The sequence below is a fragment of the Caretta caretta genome, chromosome 10 (assembly GCF_965140235.1).
Source record: "Caretta caretta isolate rCarCar2 chromosome 10, rCarCar1.hap1, whole genome shotgun sequence".
Lineage (NCBI taxonomy): Eukaryota > Metazoa > Chordata > Testudines > Cheloniidae > Caretta > Caretta caretta.
The window spans coordinates 37,042,619-37,061,256 of NC_134215.1; the positions used below are offsets into that span (position 1 = coordinate 37,042,619).

At 47.9% G+C, this 18,638-nt stretch overlaps 1 protein-coding gene across 11 annotated transcripts in view; it reads left to right on the top strand.

Annotated features, from left to right (window-relative positions):
• Positions 1 to 18,638, top strand: part of LOC125644432 (ankyrin repeat and fibronectin type-III domain-containing protein 1-like) — a 575,682-nt gene that overhangs the window by 534,954 nt on the left and 22,090 nt on the right. For all 11 annotated transcript variants that reach the window (XM_048868393.2, XM_075132890.1, XM_048868389.2 and 8 more), the window contains 5 exons: positions 10,663 to 10,864; positions 11,607 to 11,814; positions 14,893 to 15,087; positions 15,334 to 15,447; positions 16,804 to 16,901. In XM_048868393.2, coding sequence (XP_048724350.1) covers positions 10,663 to 10,864; positions 11,607 to 11,814; positions 14,893 to 15,087; positions 15,334 to 15,447; positions 16,804 to 16,901 — 817 coding nt within the window. The remainder of the gene's footprint in view (positions 1 to 10,662; positions 10,865 to 11,606; positions 11,815 to 14,892; positions 15,088 to 15,333; positions 15,448 to 16,803; positions 16,902 to 18,638) is intronic.

Below are 18,638 nucleotides of genomic sequence, written 5' to 3' on the forward strand. Positions count from 1 at the left end.
TGCTCCAAGCGGGGGATCGCCTGGTCTGTGGAGCAGGCATGGCCACCTGGAAAGATGCACTGAGACCACTGCACACATCACCGAGTAAACGGGAAGGGGACTTTCAAATTTTCAAAGGAATGTACGGGGTGGGGCTGATGGTTGGTCACCTGAGGGCAGGGCAGTAGAGTTCGAACCGATGGCCAGAGAGGTGAGAACAGGCATTGTGGGACACCTCCTGGAAGCCAATCACAGAGCTGTAATCGCCACGGTGTCTACACTGGCACCACGGCGCTGTACCCCCAGCTCAGAAAACTCTACGCCTCTCGTCAGGGTGGGTTTTTCAGAGCGCTGCATCTGCGCAGTTTCTTCACACTAAGTGGCTTGGCCGTGCGTGCACCTCGGGAGTTACAGTGCTCAAAGCTGCTTTACTGCGCAGAAACGTGCCAGTGTAGACGGGGCCATAGAGAAATCAAAAGAGAAAAGGCCCTTTGGATTCATACTTCCTGTTTCTTCTGCAGAAGCAGCGTTGCACAGCGGGGCATGAAGATTTTGACAACATCAGACTGCCCACTCACTGAAAGCTGGCAGTTCAGTGTGTTGTGGGTAGGGATATTTCCCCTGACCTTATGGATATTGAGGTTCCTCCTGCCACTTGTCTATTCCTTTATTTAGTGACCTTTTCTGTTAGGCCCCCATTCAAAAAAGTGTCCCTCATCAGGGCAGCACTAAAAGTGGGTGCTTATGTCCCATTGGTATCAATGGAACATAAGCACATGCCTGAAATTAAGCATATGCTTTTGTGCTGTGAATCAGAGCCTTGATTTTTTTTGTCATCATCCCCCTAAACTCTGCAAAGAGAGAGAGAGAGTCCAACCTGTAGAGCTGATGTCTCTTTCAGATGAGATGGACCATTCATGAAGCCTCTTCTCATCAGCAAAGGAAGTTGCAGGTTAATTGTGGGTGTAGATTTGGTGGCTACCACTTCTGGAAATTTTGGTAGCACATTCGCCATGGCATTGACCTAAAAGCTTACCTGACTGATGAGCTGTTCCACTGGAGAGTTCTCTGTCCACCTCCTCTCCACCCAGAGTCTTTTTTTGCCTTCCAAAGGGTTAATGCCCTGCTCTCTCACTTTCTCTCTCACTCTCCACAAAGCCTCACAACTTTTTTCGTGCTGCATAAGGCTCTAGACAGCAGGGAGCAACTTCTCTAAGTAACGAACTACTCACACTGGTTCTGCGGACAGAAGGGACGGCGTTGAGCTCATGTCTGCCACACTGTTCTGGAATCTGCCCATTCTTGCCAGCACCAACAAGCGCAGGGATGAGCTAATCATTTCCAAGCCCAGTGTCTAAAAGAGGTGGGGGTGGAGGACATGGGAGGGCTAAACAAGTTCATTGAACTGCTTTAGTCTTTAGTTTCGTCTTTTGATCACCTCCACCAGCCCCTGCAGAGACTCTTTCACACCAATCCATTCACATTCAGACCCTACTGGCTGGAGAACTGGGATGCAGCTTGGACTAGCCACCAAGCGACATCTGGACATAGGTAATCATATATAGGGGCAGAGACAAGTCATTACCCATATAAGGCTTGATTTTCAAGGGTGTTGAGCACCTGCAGCTCCATTGACATCAGCTGAAGTTATGACTGCTTGGCTTCTCTGATAATAAGGCCCAAGGTCTAATCTGTAGGTTGCCAGGTCTGTATCTTCTTTCTCGGAACCTAGACAGCTCTCTACCAGGTCCCTTCCGTGTTACATCCCTCTATGCTTCTGGCCTGGCTTACAAAGAAACTGGTTCATTCCATTGTGCTCTCAACCTGTCTGCCCTGCTAACAGGGTAAAATGGTCCTGCCTGAAATCGACTAGATCTGCCGAAGAGTCGAAGAGGACTTAAATTAAATACAGTTAAAACTCCTATAATTACAACAATTATTAACACTGTTTACTAGGCCAAGTTCACAGAGCATCAGAAACATAAAAATGGACTATACAGAAACCACATGGCTATAAAGTACCCAGTGGATTTGCTTGTGTTTGAGGGAAACTTTGTTACAGAGAAAGAGAGGGATGAAGTTAAAAGATCTTTTGCACATCTGTTCTCAGGTCTGTAATTCAAAAAATTACACTGGTTAACTGTCTGGCCGTCCCTCATGCTTCATTTAAAAGGACCTCAGCCTTTTCATGGGTATAGGTTGATGTGACCCATCAGTAACTGATTTGTGCATGAGCTTACGTGTTACATCACTGCCATGCCATGCTGCCATGCTGCCATGCGTGCACACACGCATGTGCACATGCACAGGCATGCACACACACAGAGCTGCCAGTGGTCCGAAGTCCCGGCTTGTGGGTGTGTCCTTTCTGTTGTGCTTGGAGTGACTGTATTTACAATTCTGGAGGCAAGTAATTAAAGCAAGAACTGATTGTGTTCAGAGTAAGATGAATTTAGCTGAGCTTCATTGAAACTGCAAGAGCAAGGAGGGCAGTTGTCTGACTCGTCAGAAACCCCTCCTAACTAATTGTCCCCAGTAGGAGTAGGCTACATCATCAGGAGGAACTCTTATTGGCTGATCATGCCCTAAGGGCGTGACACTTGTGTGCTGTTTGCTTTCCGCAGCAAGGCGTAGCTCTGTCTAAATTAAGACCTCTTCACCAACTCCAATAGCCCATAAGTATCGCACAGGATCCCTTTTTAGTTCTGGGGCAGTTAACTTATATAGATTCATCCTTCCACTCCCTAATTCCGAATTATTTCCGTCTCTTTAAAAGCAAATAAAATGAAGGAAAATAACAGGGAAATTTCTCGCATATGTTAGCAGCGATTTCAAGTGTACCTACTATAACATCCCTGTGGACTCCATCCCATTTCCTTATTGGATCTTGTACAACATTCATTCTTTGGACCCTGCACAACCTTTCCTTAACAGAGTGTGACCTCTGCAGTGATGGACACTTCAGAATTACATAGACAGTCTGCAGGGATCTATTGAGCAAAGGGCCCGATCCAGCTTCCACTTCAGTAGGAATTTTACCATTTACTTCAGTGGGAATAGAACTGGGTCCTGATTTCTCTTTCCCTGGAGCGGGAGGATATTGGCACTCACCAGGTTAAGAGACACAAGCAAGGTTGACTTCTCACGCTGCAGCTAGTGGATGATGCATGTGAGAATTAGGGTGAGGGGAAGGTTGCAGTCCGAGAGGACGTGTGCTTCAGATTTTTTCACGGGTCCATTATTTATTGTTCCTAAAATACAATAAAAACATTCTGCGACTTCCCCAGGTCTAGCCCGTTGCTTGGGATGGTGATCACAGGTAAAATCCACTCCAATGTAAAGACCGAGTCTGCAAAGGGGCAAGCTTCTCCCACCTGTGTTCCTTACATCCTTTCCCCATGCAACACAGCCACAATAGCAATCAGCGGGCTGGAGCCACTCCCACTGGAGCTCCCTCTGTGCAGCAATGACAGGTTGTTCTCCAGGAAGTGGAATCCACATCCCTTCCCCTTGATCAGAAACAGCTGGAATTTTCAGCACAAATCCCAGAGGGCATGTGGTGGGATAATCCAGATGAGGTTTGAGAGTCTGGGGGGACTCTGTGAGGCTGAGCCCCTTTGGGGGCTCTGAGAGGGAAAGGGTTGATGTTACCAATGTGATGCTGTGTTCAGGGAGAGGTGGTCTATTGCTGTTCTGGTGGTTCTCCTGGGTGGTACTTTTGGATAGGCATCCTTTTAGGTGATCAAGCAGCAATGAACAGTGATGTACATGTAACACCAACAGACCCCAGCTGTGGGTGGGCAGAATCAAACCTAGGATCTCTAGAGCTTAGTGCATGAGTCTCTACTGCATGAGCTAAAAACCATGTGGCCCTTAGCTAAGGCTGTAGAGCAGACTCATTAATTTTTCTCTCTAAGTGGTCTCGGTGCCACTAGATGGGACAGAGCACCACACGCAGGAGGTGTGTGGGTTACACACAAAATGCCCTGGGAGTAGTCAGGAGGAGCGGAGAATCCCCTTTGTACTGTGTGGTTTGTCTGATGGAGGTTGGGTGGGGTTTATCACATAGGGATAGGTGAATCTCAATTGTTCAGAGGTTTGACTCGGATAAGCACCCAAGATGCACATCTAAACAAGCCAGCGCTGCTCCATTGGTTCAGCTGGACCAGAGTCTTGTGAGAGTAAAGATCTTCATGAGAAATTCCACTGTGTCCTGCTTCTGGTTGGGCTCTAGATAGAAAAGAGCAGCTTCTCTTGTGATGAAATATCTTCACACCTGCCCAGAACCCAGGAATGCTTTGTGGTTCCAGAGTGAGAGGGGGTGGGTGGAAAGGAAAGAAAAAAATAAAATCAGACTTTTATTAACTTCAGAACATGTTGGTTTGAAGTTCAGATCAGAGCTTTGGGGTGGGAGGTCGGGCTCTGATATTATCTGGACCAGTATGTCCACCCCTAGTTTAATGCTGATACTTCTGTAGGACAGCTGTGCAAGACCAGAGGGCCTGTTTGGTGTTTCAACAGGACTCTGATATTTCCACGTGGTGCTTTGCCTTTAGAGATGTTTGCACCAACAAAACCGAGCTATACCATTCATTGAATCCCTATACAGGTTTTAGAGGGGACAAACTTTGGTGTCCATAAGGGGGCCCATTTTGCACTTGGTTACACGGTGTAAATCTGAAATAACTCTGGATTTACATCAGCGTTACAGAGAACTAAGCAGAGCTGATCCTGGATCCTTCTTAGAGCTGGTCGGGGACTTTTTGATGAAACTTTTTGGGGAAGAGAAAAGGAGTACTTGTGGGACCTTAGAGACTAACAAGTTTATTTGAGCATAAGCTTTCATGAGCTACAGCTCACTTCATCGGATGCATGGTTGGTTTCAACAACAAAAAAAGTAGTCAAAAATTTTTTGAATCTTTTTTGAAATTGTTGAGCTGTTTCATTTTGACATCTTCAAAAGGGGAAATTCTGGTTTTTCAAGATGAAATTACTTTTTGTTTAGAAATGTACATTAATTTAAATAAAATTTACATTTAAATAAATACATAAAATACAAAAGCCCCTTCTAACTTATGTTCTATGGTCCTATTAAAGGGCGGGAGTGTGGACTCTACATAGCTCATGGACTCTGGAAAAGAGACCTGCTTGCAGAGGAAAATTATTTGTTCTTTCATTTTTGGTTGTCTTTGTATTACATTTTTACAAAGTTAACAACTCTTCCTCTCCCCCCACAAAAAAAAAATCATCTCCCCTTTCCTCTATCTCCCCAACCAACAGCAACATAGTACACAAAACCAATCCTTCAGCTAAGCACAGCATACAAATCCAAACCACTATAATATATATGCTCAAAGAGATGGGCCAAGACCAAATCCCCAGAGCCAGACACTCCAAACTTTGAAGAAATTTGAACCCAACTTAGAATTTCATAGTTGGTCCATTTTCGTAAAGGGCCAGACCAAAGCCTTTCATCCATACTACCCCCCAGCTCTGGCAGAATCCAGGTCGGTATCTGAATTTTGCAGCTCCGTCCTAGTCCAAGCACAAACAGACCTATTAATCTGTAGAATAAACCCAACCAAATGACATGACCGGCAGGAGCCAGCCAACTTCCCCATCATTTGCAGTTTATAAATAGCACAATAATAAAAGGTAAAATAGCTAAAGCAATTCTGCAACCCAGAGTGTCTAATCTAAAATCAGAATGATCAAGTGAGTGCAGCAGGGCTGCTATTAATATCCTTTATATGATTTTGGCTTCATTGATAATCATTATAACTCTCACAGCTCTCTCTGTCTCCATCTTCAGAGTATTATCTTGACATAGCCTGCTAGACATGTCACACTCTTTATAACATTCACCCCTATTTGATTCTTAACTGATAAAGTGACCTGCACGGAAAATCAGCATCAACATTTCTCAGTTCATATACCAGAGTATGAGGCCAACAATGAAATACATTCTGTCCAATGTATAGAAACCAAATATACCACTGTCCTGCTTTAAGTGAAATCAGTGGGAGTTTGGCTATTGATTGCAAAGGAAGTAGAATCAGACCCTTTCTCTGTGGCTGATCCACTAATAAAAACACTTATTCACATAACAGATGACTTACTTGTGAAGGACCCAGTCCTAAAGTATCTACTCAGGGAAAACTTGCATTGAAATCAAAGACAGGCTTTGCTGACATAAAACCTGAGTAAAGATACAGAATCTGGTACAGAAAGAGAGAAATCCCCAAATTCCAGTGATATCCCATAGTCCAAGATGAAAAGGATCTGTAAATCCCAGCCATTTTATACATGTTGATCACATTTTTAGAGGGGAGGAAAGACAATTTTACTCTGCCAACAAGACATCTAGGTAACGACCTATAGAGGTGAATAACAAGTTATAATGTCCTGGTGTGCAAAGGATTAAAGGAGGCTAAGAAAGACAAACAAAGATTAATCTTAAAGTAATTAATATTTTTGTCTCCGTATAAGTAAAAATTGGTGTTTGTCCCTGTCTTCCTGACATACACATAAAGAAATTAAATAGAAATACTCTTGCTGGAAGCTAATAACATAACACTAATTTATTTCTTAGAATTTAGAACAATAGCTTACAAAAACCCCAAAACAGAGAGACAAAACAGGCTGCTACCTAAAAACACTTTACTCCCAACCACTTTACTCTAGGCTGGCTTTCAGCAGAGCAAACGGACTGTGATCACATGCTTCCATACAGGGCCCCTTAGCCTGTGAGCAGGACCAAGAACCCCCCCACCTCCTCTTCCTCAAACACCCAGAGATGGCCCCTGCCCTGAAGAGCTTACAATCTAAATGGACAAGACAAGACTAGACAAGACTAAAGAAGTCTTATTGTCCCCATTTCACAGGTGGGGAACTGAGGTACAGAGCAATGAAGTGACCTGCTCATGGTCACACAGAGCAGGGAACTGACCGAGCACTCCTAATTCACAGGCCTGTGTGTTAACCAAAAGACCATCCTCCCTCTCTTATCTTTTTTTTTTTTTTAAATAAATCACTTACTTAGCTATCAAGTCCAGAATTCAGTTGTCCTTGTTTTACGCACATCACTGTTGAAACTTCCACCTATAGGTCCATCACTTTAGGAAGATGTGTTTTCAGGAGTTGCAAGGAAACACTCAGTATTTCCAGCGCTTGCAATTTTATTGTGAGTCTTGCAATATTTGGTGTTTTCTTAAAGCCCCAGCTCCTGGAGTCATGCTGTTATATGAAAACCTCAGCTTTCGAGGTTTCCCTTGTGGTTGGAGAGTAAAGCTTGCAAATGTGACTCCAAAAGGCTCAATAAATAGAAGGCAAAAAAAAAAAAATCCTCACAGTTTATTTTTTTCTTAGTAATCCCTTGATTTTAAGCCAATCTCCTGATTTTTGGGCCTGACTTGTGATTTTTTTTGAAGGCTTGGGGTTGGTAATACTGGAACACACAAAATCCAGAGCTCAGGACTTGCCAGGTAAGCAAAGGGGAAGCTGATTCTCAGAGCAAATTGCCTGCATATGTAACTTTGTTTTTAATTGCTAAGCATGCCCATATCGGACAAGCTGTGGGGTACAAAAAGACATTCTGATCACTAGCTCTAACTGAAGAGAAGAGTAAATCACTAAGAAAAATCCTTTTGAGATATCTCTATCATAAAAAGAAACAGTTCATCCGAACTAGTTTGGGACTTGGCCCTGCAGTCCTCAGTCAACCCACACGGGCTTCCCTTGAATGTCTCATGCAGAAAAAGGCTGCCTAACTCAGCTTGTCCATTTGAAAATATTGGAAACCTGAGTGCTGCAGAGTTGTTTGGAAGGTAAGAGTGGTTTTAAAGATGCTCAGTTAATGTCCCAGGGTATTAAATCAACTCTTAAGTGCAATAAAGAGCCTAGTTCACAATGACTTTTAAACGTCCTGGTCTGTGTTTTATAACAGCAAAGCAGAGTCTTTTGCTCCCCTTCTGTATCGTCAAAGTGGACCCTTGCTTAGGCTGCATTTATACTTCCGACTTCTGCTGGCATAGCTACGTCAGTCCTTGTGCAAAGGGTTCTGATCACTTACTGTGCTGGCATAAGTCCCTTGTGTAGATGCAGCTTTATTAGCAAAGTTCTGCGTTTAGCAGTATAGGTTGTTTTCCTAATTGGGGGCAGTTTTGCCAGTATAGCAGCATTCACACTAGGCGCGCTTTGCCAGCGTAGTATACCAGTACTGCTGTACCGGCAGAGTGCTCCTCGTGTAGACGTGGCCTTAGACGTCTCATTCGAAGTGTTAGCTCCCAGTGAGAGGCTGGAATAATGACAGATCTTTCCAAACGCTATTGAGAAAAGCACCTTATGCTACAAGCAGTTTCACTGATGATTTCTGTAGGATTTTGCAGACAAAGGTGCTCCTCAGGTTGAGTGAAAGTGGCACAGTTGGGTCCTTGCTAGTTATCTAGCTACAAAATTTAAGGTCACTGGAGTTTCCCTTGAATGATTTGGGATCTTTGCAGTCCCTTAATTTTTATTGTATAAAAGCTTTCCCCTTGACTGAATGAGAGATGAAGGGCTAACTGAGCACAAACCCCTTTTGCCAGGCTTTTCAGTAAATCCCATATTTTGCACATGCAACTGTATGCACATGCATTCTCAATGTTCAGCTGTCAGATTGCTGCAGTGAAAGTATTCCAGTGTGTTTGCACGTAACTACATGCACTTGTGCCTGCCCTGCTCTGCGGGTCTGTACTCAGACGATTAGCTGGAGCCAGGGCCCAGGCCACAAAATCCATTTTGCTGTTTCTAGTGCACTAACTTGAGCCAAGCTAATACATGTTTGTCTTTCCGGGTTGGGAGGCTCCCTCCCTGCTGCAGTGGAGACAGACCCTTCTAAACTTCAACCAGTTCAGCTCCTATTGCATTTCTGGTACTAACTTCTACTGCAGTTAGGGGAACCATGATCACCAGCAGAAGATTAGACATTAGACACTGCAGCACCTTGGAGTTAAAGGAGGAATGGGCAGATAAAAAATTATTCAGGCGTCCTATACTTTTATACAACTTTTTCTTTAAAAAAAAAATCTTTTCATCTTCACTTTTCTCAGCCTCTTTGGGTTCTGACCATACAGGAAAGTCATGGAAATCTAGTACAAAATCTCACCCGATTTGTTAGTCCAATTTAGCACTCTCGATGTTTTAATAGGAATCCAAACTTCTGGATGCTTATTTGTATGGAACAGGGGTGGGCAAACTTTTTGGTCCAAGGGCCACATCGGGGTGGGAAATTGTATGGAGGGCCAGGTAGGGAAGGCTGTGCACCCCAAACAGCCTGGCCCCCACCTCCTATCCGCCCCCTCCCACTTCCCGCCCCCGACTGCCCCCCTCAGAGCCCCTGACCCATCCAACCCCCCCTACTCCTTATCCCTGACCGCCCCCTCCCAGGACCCCCCGCACCAAACTGCCCCCCCACGGATCCCACCCCCATCCAACCCCCCCTTGCTCCCTGACCCCTGACTGCCCCCCAGCCCCTATTCACCCCCCCGCCCCCCAACATTGCCCCCGGGACTCCCACGCGCTATCCAACCCCTCCGTGTTCCCAGACCCCTGACTGCCCCAGAACCTCTGCCCCATCCAACCGCTCCCTGTCCCCTGACTGCCCCCCGGGACCTCCTACCCAACCACCCCACTGCTGCACGTGCCGCCACCCCCCCCTTACCACCTTCTTACCATGCAGCTCAGAGTGGCAGGAGCTCACAGCCCCGCTGCTTGCACAGCGGGGGCTGCAGGGGAGGGGGGACAGCAGGGGAGGGGCCGGGGCCAGATGGGAGCTCAAGGGCTGGGCAGGATGGTCCCCTGGGCCAGATGTGGTTAAAATGTCTGCAAATTTCATGGACTTGCAGTTGAAGTGAAATTGATGGAGTTCTGTTCTGTTTAAATTCTTCCATGTGAGTGGAAACAACTAGTCAGGAAAAAATGTGACTTTTTAGGATGTGATGGTTTTAATTTCAGATTATTTTTACATTTTCAAACTCCAAGTGATGCAATACAAATTAATGTTCAAAGCAGAAATTAATTAGGGTCTACTAAAAATTAGCTCACTGTGACTCATTTGTCTGTCTTGGGCCTGATTCTCCTTTTCCTCAGTGGTGTAAACCAGGAGCTACACTAGTGTAAACAGAGAAGGGAAATCAGGCTGCATGTTCTCAAACTTGACCATATTTGACAGCTAAGGTCTAGATAGGTAAATAAATCATTGTCAATAGATGGATTCTCAGTGGATGGGTTTTTGAAAGTGCACAGCACTGGGCTAGCTTCTTCTCTCTTTGAAGACAATGGGAGCAGATTTAGGCCAACACTGAGTGCTTTTGAAAATCCCACCCTAATACTGAAGAATGGGCTTATGGTCCAGGTGCTGGACGAGGACCCTGGAGATCTAGGTCCAATTCCGGGCTCTGCCAAAACCTTCCCATATGACCTTGAGTAATCTGTCTGCATCCCATGGTTGTGGGAGGAGGCCAATACTTCCCTGTGGTGTTACATAGGTTCATGGGTGTAGGTGAGGCTCCCAGAAGCTGTGATGAAGGGGCCAACATAGACCCACCGACATTCCTGGTAGTGTTTACAGGCCAGATTTCTGCCAGCTGCTCCTGCTTCATTGTTCATCATTATCTCGCTCTCTCTTATTCCTCCATTTGCCAGGTCTTCCTCACCTAAGATGACGCAGCAGATGCGGGACATTCAGCTGGCCCAGGGCAGGAAGCCGCCGGGACCTTCCTCCCCGAACGCCGCCAAGAGGCTTTACCGCAACCTCTCGGGGAAGTTCCGTGTTAACTACACTTCGTTCGACGAGGGCAGTTTGCCAGGGAGGAGTGAGAAGGAGAAGCTACGCAAGGCCTATCTTGTGAGTGCTTCAGACCAAAACTCAGCCCTGTGGTAATGCTAGGTGTACCCCGATGTGACTCCATTGGTGGTGGAGACGAGCGGGGGTGGGGTGGGCAGATCCCTGGCTGTACTCCATCCTTTGTGCACACATCCCAGCAACAGAGCTGGCTGGATGTCTGTGGGGTCTGAGGCGCAGTAAATTCTGTCCCTCCTGGAGCAGGTGAATCCAGTCCTGAATGGTTCCTCAGGATAGGGTCGTTTGCTCTTTCTTAAAACAAAGGATTAGTATTGTCAGCTCCTTGGGGCAGGGACCGTCGTTTCATTCTGTTTGTACCATGCCTAGCGTAGTAGGGTTCCAGTCCATGACTGGGGCTCCTCAAGGCTACAGTAATACAAACCAGTCAATACTAATCAGTACAGGCCTAGGTGCCTGACGAATCCACCGGCATTTTGTGCGTCGTGTTAGGCATGGAACAGCTGTGGATAATGAGCCCTTTTGCCTAATGGTGTTAGGATGTCAAGGATCAGCCCTTCTGGTGGAGATTGGCAATAGACTCCATTCCGTCCCTACTGTCCTTTCAGAGCCTGTTTTGTGGATAGGCCTGAGGCTCGGCTTTCCATTCACCTGGCGCTAAATACACTGAGAACCCCATATAATGACTTGGAATGGACCCTGGCCAAATCTCAGTGAGGAAAGCAAGGTGAGGCTGCAATGCCCAGCACCCCAGGCTCAGTGGGCCCCATTTCTTGTGTCATTGCAGTTTCAGAGCAATGCAGCTCTCTTTGAGGCTGTTGAGCTGCAGGATCTGGACAGGGTGCAGGAGCTGCTAAAACAGTACAGCCCAGAAGAGCTGGACCTTAACACCCCAAACAGTGAGGGGCTTCTGCCGCTGGATATCGCCATCATGACAAACAATGCCCCCATTGCCAGGATGCTGCTGCAGGCCGGAGCCAAGGAGAGTCCACACTGTAAGTCACCATTACAGGGTATTTTTCTCACCCCCACCTGCTCTGCTGCATCTCATGCACTCTGTCTTAGATGCTAATGGAGCTCCGCTTACCGTAGCATCTAGGCACCCTAGTGCCTGGGCCAGTGTCTTCCTCTTTGAGAGTCCACTCTGCTCCACTGACCCAAAGGAAGAAGGCAGCGAGGACCTGGGGAAGGCTGACGGGAAGAGGCTTGTAGTGCAAGGAGTGGTGCAAAGGGAGATGTGTGAGATCCTGAGGGTTAACGAGAAGGTGGATGCATTGGGGTGACACAAGTCCCCAAACCCAATGGCATGATCTAAAACTAGGAGGGAGCCAGACAGCAGGAGAGCTCAGGAGAGATTTCTGTAAGGCCTTCCTGTAGAATGGACAGCCAAGGGCTGCAGGACAGGCTGAGCTGGGAGCATGTGTGTTTCTAAAGAGAGCACAGTAGGACTTAAAAATAGGCACCTGATGCATTGTGGAAGGTCAAAGGAGGAGGCCTATGTGCCCCTTCTGCCATAGGTGATTGTCCTCCTGAGACTGGCAGCATATGTTTCCTGAGCGGGGGGACAAGTGGATGTCTCTTTGCAGTGCCCCTCCCAGAGCTTGCCACTTGCTACCCTTTGCTGGCCTCAAGGCACATTCAGCTGCTTCGTGAGGTGGAAGGGGACTGCTCTGTACAGCAGAGGGTGGGAAGATGGAGCTAGGAGGTCGTCCCAGCCTCTCCTGGACCTCTTGTGATCTCGCAGTCTCTGCTGGATAAAGGAGCTGGTGGGTAAAGACCTCCTGTGTCGTTTGCTCAGCATAGAGGTGTGGGGATTGAGTGTCCCATAAAGAGCCCTGAACGGTTTGTCCAGTGCCATGGGGGAATGAGGTTTCCTTGTTTAAATGAAGTCACTTAGTTTAATCTGTACAAGGGGATGCCCTGTTAAGCATTTATCACTCTGCCTTCAGGGATAGAGGAATATTCTGTCTCCCAGCAATGAGGCTGTGCTGTATTGGGGACTGGGCTGGCAGTGGGTCCATGCAGACAGCATGTAGTGGGGATAGCTGGCAGAAGAGCAGACAGAGACCAGGAGTTCAGACAGACAGGTGGGCTCCTTTACCTCCAGTGGAGTCAGGAAAGCCCGCAGGCTCCCCTTGGAAGGGTGGACATGGTTTAGAGCAGCTGTGAATATCAGAAGGTATCAGCCCATGTAGATAGCCAAGTCACTCTCACAGGTGGGAGGGATGAAGGCAGGTTGTTAACTCATCTGCTTGGCTTGATGGAGGTCTCATTTCATACAGTGGCCTCTGTTCTGTGCAGGAAGAAATACCAGCTAGCAGCAGGGAAGGGGATTGGCTTCATGTTTTAAGGGGGTAATAGAAGAATGATCACAGTTGCTTTCTGCAGACAAACAGCACGACTCCCACTTTTCCTGGACCGTGGGGTATTCCAGAGCAGGCACGTTGCATAATGGTGGGCAAATCTCAGAAGGGTCAGAGACCATAGTCAGTCCTGATCGGCACCCAGCCATTCAGACTCTGATCCCAGTTCTCCAAGCCAGCTGAGTTTGTGTAATAGGGCCAGGGGAGCTGGTGAGAACAGGCTGTCTCAAAGTTGCTCACCCTGCCACTCGCCCTGGGAAGCGGCCAAGTGCCTGGGAACAGACAGCAACCCTTTACTCTCAAGACAGCTTTAGTTTGGAGCCATGGGCCAGCTCCTGCAACCTGCAGGAAGGACACGAGCACTAGTCCGGGACACTGCACGGAGGGGTGGGGACGGGGAGGCAGCCTTGCCAGTAGATCTGTGACTACATGGATCTCCTGGCTGGAGGGACAGCATAGCGATCAGCTCTGTGCCATTCCATCCCTCCTAAAGCCCTGTTCAAAGCCCACTCATTCCAGCTGTGTGCATGGGAGTGACCCCGGGTAGCTCTGGGACATTGCTTATGGCCATTGTGTTATACCAATAAAATAAAAACCAGCAGGATCTTATTAAAGGGGAAAAGGCAAAATGCCACATTTATTGTGAATACAGAAAGAATCATAGTAAGCAGTTAGTTATAGCTATAACATTCCATTCAGTTTCATATTTATTCACATATTCATTCATACACACACAGGTTCTGCAAGGTTGTTACCATAGTTACCAGCCTTAGAGTTGCTCATGCCAAGCCACTGGCCAGGTGGCCTGGACATGAGGAGGGAGCGGGGCCTTGTCAGATGCTCATCTGATGCTCCTGGAAGTTGGTTTGCAGAATCAGACCCCAAAATTCTCACTTTCTAGAGTCCATTTTTATAGGAATTTATTCCTATATCAGTCTATGGGAATTGCTTCATCATGCTGTTGCTGAACTAATCAGCAGATGGCACATTCCTGATGGCTCCGTTATGCTAGATGTTATCTTGTTTTTTGGTTCTCCCATCCCTGAGGCTGTTGGGTGGATTCCAGTCTGCCCTCCAGGGGTCCTCTGGTTATTTCCACTTGACACCTTCTCCAGCCGATGGACACTGGATTCTTAGGCTGGCTCCTCCCTGATCATTCAGTTATTATCCACACCAAGCATCCATCCACATACATCCTCTAGCTTTATTTTAATCACAATTGTTAACAAAGAGAAATGAATACAACAAAAGGGCGGGGAGTCTCGGGGTGCTGTTTCTGTTGTTATAGAGTATTGCTTTGAGTCTCTCTCTGTGTGAGTAGTTGTTGTTACAAAGAATTGCTTTGAGAACAGACTCTGTCTTGGAATGTACTAACACAATTAGCAGCTTGCAAGTTCCACACAGAGAGGGAGAGAAACAGTACCAAAAATCAAGAGACCTCTTAATTTGTAATACCCTGGAATTTAAACTATGGGGAATCAAACTCATTTGTGATTTTAATACAGAACTTCTTTAATATGATCCAGCAATTGCTGATGATGCTGCCTGGAGGATATGAATCAGGCCAAGTAACTGATGAACATATCACAGTGTACATAAGGGAGGAGCACAGGGCATAGTGTAGAATCAAAGATGTGTTGGGGGCTTGCGTGCAGTGGGCTGGACCTAACGGGCCTGTCTTCTTTCTCTCTCACTTCCCTGCCCCGGCAGTCATGAGCCTGGAGAGCCGCGCCTTGCATCTGGCAACTCTGGTGCGGGAGGCAGAGCAGCGAGTCAACGAGTTCACAGCACAGGTGGTGAATGAGACGCCCAACACTGATTGCTCAGAGAAGGAGAAGCAGCTGAAATCCTGGGAGTGGCGATACCGGCTTTACAAGCGCATGAAAGCTGGGTTCGAGCATGCCCGTGAGTGCCCCATGGACTTGCACATGGCACAGGGTGGGGACAACAAGCACCAGCACAGGGAGCAGGAGGGAAGCGGTGCATGGCTGGGGAGAAGGACTCTGGGGAGAGGACTGCACTGAGCGGGGGGGATTGCCATGGGAGCTGCAGATTGATACTCTCCTGGATAGTCACAGCAGAGTGCACTCCACCCTGAGCCTCCCCATGACTGGACATTTCTGAACCTATCCCTGTCCTTTCTGTTCCCAGGTGCGCCGGACCCACCCACTAATGTGCACCTGTCTGTGGCCAGCAGCAGTTCTGTGCAGGTTACCTTCGGGGAGCCCCTAAGTGTCAACTCAGCCGTTGTCACCAAATACAAAGGTGAGGCCATGGGAGAACCACGCACCCGTGGCCCCTGCAGGACGCCAGAACAGGGCAGGCCCGATGCTCCCATGCTCAGGGGTAGAAGGCAGCATGGTCTAATAGTTAGGGCACGAGGCTTGGAGTCAGGAGAGCTGGGTTTTATTCCCAGCTCTGCCAGTGACTCTCAGTGACCTGAGGTGAGTCATTTTCCCCTCCCCGTCTGTACAGTGATAGTGGTATTAAAGTGCTTGGGAACTATACATGGAAAGAGCTCCTGTGATGTCAGAGCCTGTGTGATTTCACTGCGGACCAGTGATCTCTGCTATGGCTTGAGGCAAGAGGGTTTTTGCCTCCCTCCCCTCTTCTTTGACACAACTGTTGATGAGGAATAAAAATCCACAGGGCAGCCTGGTTATTGCTGAATGATCCCTTTCCAGTCACTGCTAACTGATACCGGATACTGCAAAGACCAATGGGCATTAATGTCCATAGGAATAACGTTTGTAATGACATTATCAAGTCTGTGTTAGGGAATCTCAAATTCCAACTCAGGATGGGCCCCGAGCAAAACCCTGGTCCAAACACCCTGGAAACGTCAGGAAGTTTGTTTGTATATTTGAACTTTGCAGCTGGCCCGAACCTACTCCGGGCTGAACCAGGATTCGTACACACCCAGACAGAGGAGAAGTTTGGGTCTGGAGCTGAACTTTGCAACCCTGTCTCTTCCTCGGGTTGATCTCTGGATCCCACAGGAACAAGGCCCATTTGGCGCTAGCACCTGCTCCTGCAGAGGGATTTCCGATCCCTCCTTTTCAATCTGGTGTGTCCTCTAATATCTTTGGCTTTCACAAGAGTTTTCTTTTACCAGGAACCACCAAATCCTGATGTTTAATCTACTTTGTGTGTTCCCCCTCTATGCCTTTCTCTTGCCTTTGTCTGGTCCATGTGTCTGTCTTTTTATCTCCAGGCTCGTCTATCTGTCTGTCCATTTAGCCTGTCTGTCTGTCTGCCTCTCCATCTCTTTCTCCAAATGCTCTATGCTCAGTCTCTGCTATGTCCAGAAATACAGTTGAGCCCACGGGAGCGCCTGTATTGTGCCGAATGCCTGGGGGCTCTCTGGGCAGTTGGTTTCCGATCCATTCTCCCGTTCACTCCGCTGTGCCTTTTCTCAGACATCTCTGCAGCATACGCAGCTGGCCTGGCTGTATCTAGTTCGTTGATTTCATAGTCAGTCCCCTTACAGCAGCTGTACCGTCCATGGCAGCCTGGCACTGTAAGCTAGCCCAGTCTGCCTGCCAAGCGCTACATCCCTCTCCTTGTTCATGAATGCCTCCCCAATTACTGACAAGGCCGTGGGGCTCTCTTTGTTTGCAGTTGAGTGGAGCTGTTCCCCAACCTTCTCCCCTCCCCTAGGGGAGGTGGTGATTGACAAACTAAGGAACCTGCACTTCACGATCCGGGGGCTCATGTCGGTAAGTGAGCGCGACGCCACATCCCTTCACTCTGAGCCATGGCAATGAGGCTGTGTGTGAGGGGTAAAGAGGGGTGATGGGCTCCAGGGAGAGCTGCCCTTCCCAGATGTGGGCAGTGCTAGAGTCATCTGAGGGCAGCTGAGTATGGCTGTAGCCTGTTCTTTAGCAGGCATCGCCATCTCCAGGATTACTCCCCGCAGGGGCCTGGCTCCACTCAGAGTGATAGTCACCTTTGTGTGGCTCTCTGGACTGAAGTGAATTTCAGCCTGAATGAGTCCCCACACAAAACCCCATATGTGCCCTCTACAGGGGGTACCCATACTGTGCTCTGTGGGCACGGCACAATGTTGGGAGCCACAGAGCCCTCTGCAGCTCCAAGCAGCCATCTGGCAAGTGCGTTCCCCCGGGGTTCTGTATTACAGGTGCCATATTTAGTCAGTTTGGGGCCAAGTTTTCCAAAGACAGGCGAGGTGCGTCTTCCACCCCCAGTTTTGAATTATGAGTTCACATGTGGGTACTTGCCTCTCTGGCTTCCCAAAAACATGGCTGCCAGTGGTACCCGTAATAAGGTACTGAGCCTTTGCTCATTTGCACAAATACCCATGGTGCTTTTCTCCAAGAGACAAGACAAAGGAGAAGGAGCCTTAAAAAGCCAAGAGACAGAACAGCACATCCCCGTATGCTACTACGCATATTTGAACACACATGCATGCAGTGATCTTCCCTAGCCGACACTGCTACCTCCAGGGCACAGGGTTAATGGAAGAGGGGAGTGCAGAACTCCCTGTTAGTGCTGGGGAATGGTTCTGGTCTGAGAGCCCAGCGCAAGATTCAGTGCAGGGCCTATACCAGTGTAAGGCACAGGCCCCTGGGGGTGGAAAGGTCAGTGGGGGAAGAGGTCATGGCAGTGCCAAACTGCTGCCACTTCCATTGCAGCTAGAGGGCTGTTGGGAGTGGAGTCAGTGAGCAGCACCGTCCAGGAAGGGGGCAGCCGGAAGGCATGCTGGTTCCGATTTTCCTCTGGGCAGCCATGCAGCCACATTTGCTGTTGATCCTGGGCACAGCACTCTAGATCAATGAGCCCCTCAACCCTAGTGCCATGCAGGACTCTTTGACATGCTGCTAGCAGTTTGGGGAAGTGACCCATCTCTCCCCAAACCACCCCCTGGGAGGGGATGGCTTATCCCTGTTCACAGGCAGGATGGGATCCACCAGTTTACCCTTGTGGGTAGCATCTTCCCCTAGACCCCATGAAACGATAAATACCCAGGGGACTGGAGAGGCATCTGGCTTCCACAGCATGGCCTTGGCTACTTTGCATGGCGAGGGAATGGGGAGGAGGGAATTCCCATGCATGCAGGATCCCCAAGTAGAAGAGAAAATAGGTTCATTCACTAAGCCTCTAATTTATCCCCTGTCTCCCACCCTGCTCCCATCTCTACCCAGGCTCCTACTAACCAGCAAATCAGAGGCTGATTCCTCAGCCACCTGCAAAGATCAGATTCTTTCACCAACTCCTTAACTCATTGGCTCTCAACCTTTCCAGACTACTGTACCCCTTTCAGGGAGCAGATTTGTCTTGCATACCCCCAAGTTTCACCTCACTTAAAAACTACTTGCTTACAAAATCAGACATAAAAATACAAAAGTGTCACAGCACACTATTACTGACAAATTGCTTATGTTCTCATTTTTACCATATAATTCTAAAATAAATTGATTGGAATACAAATATTA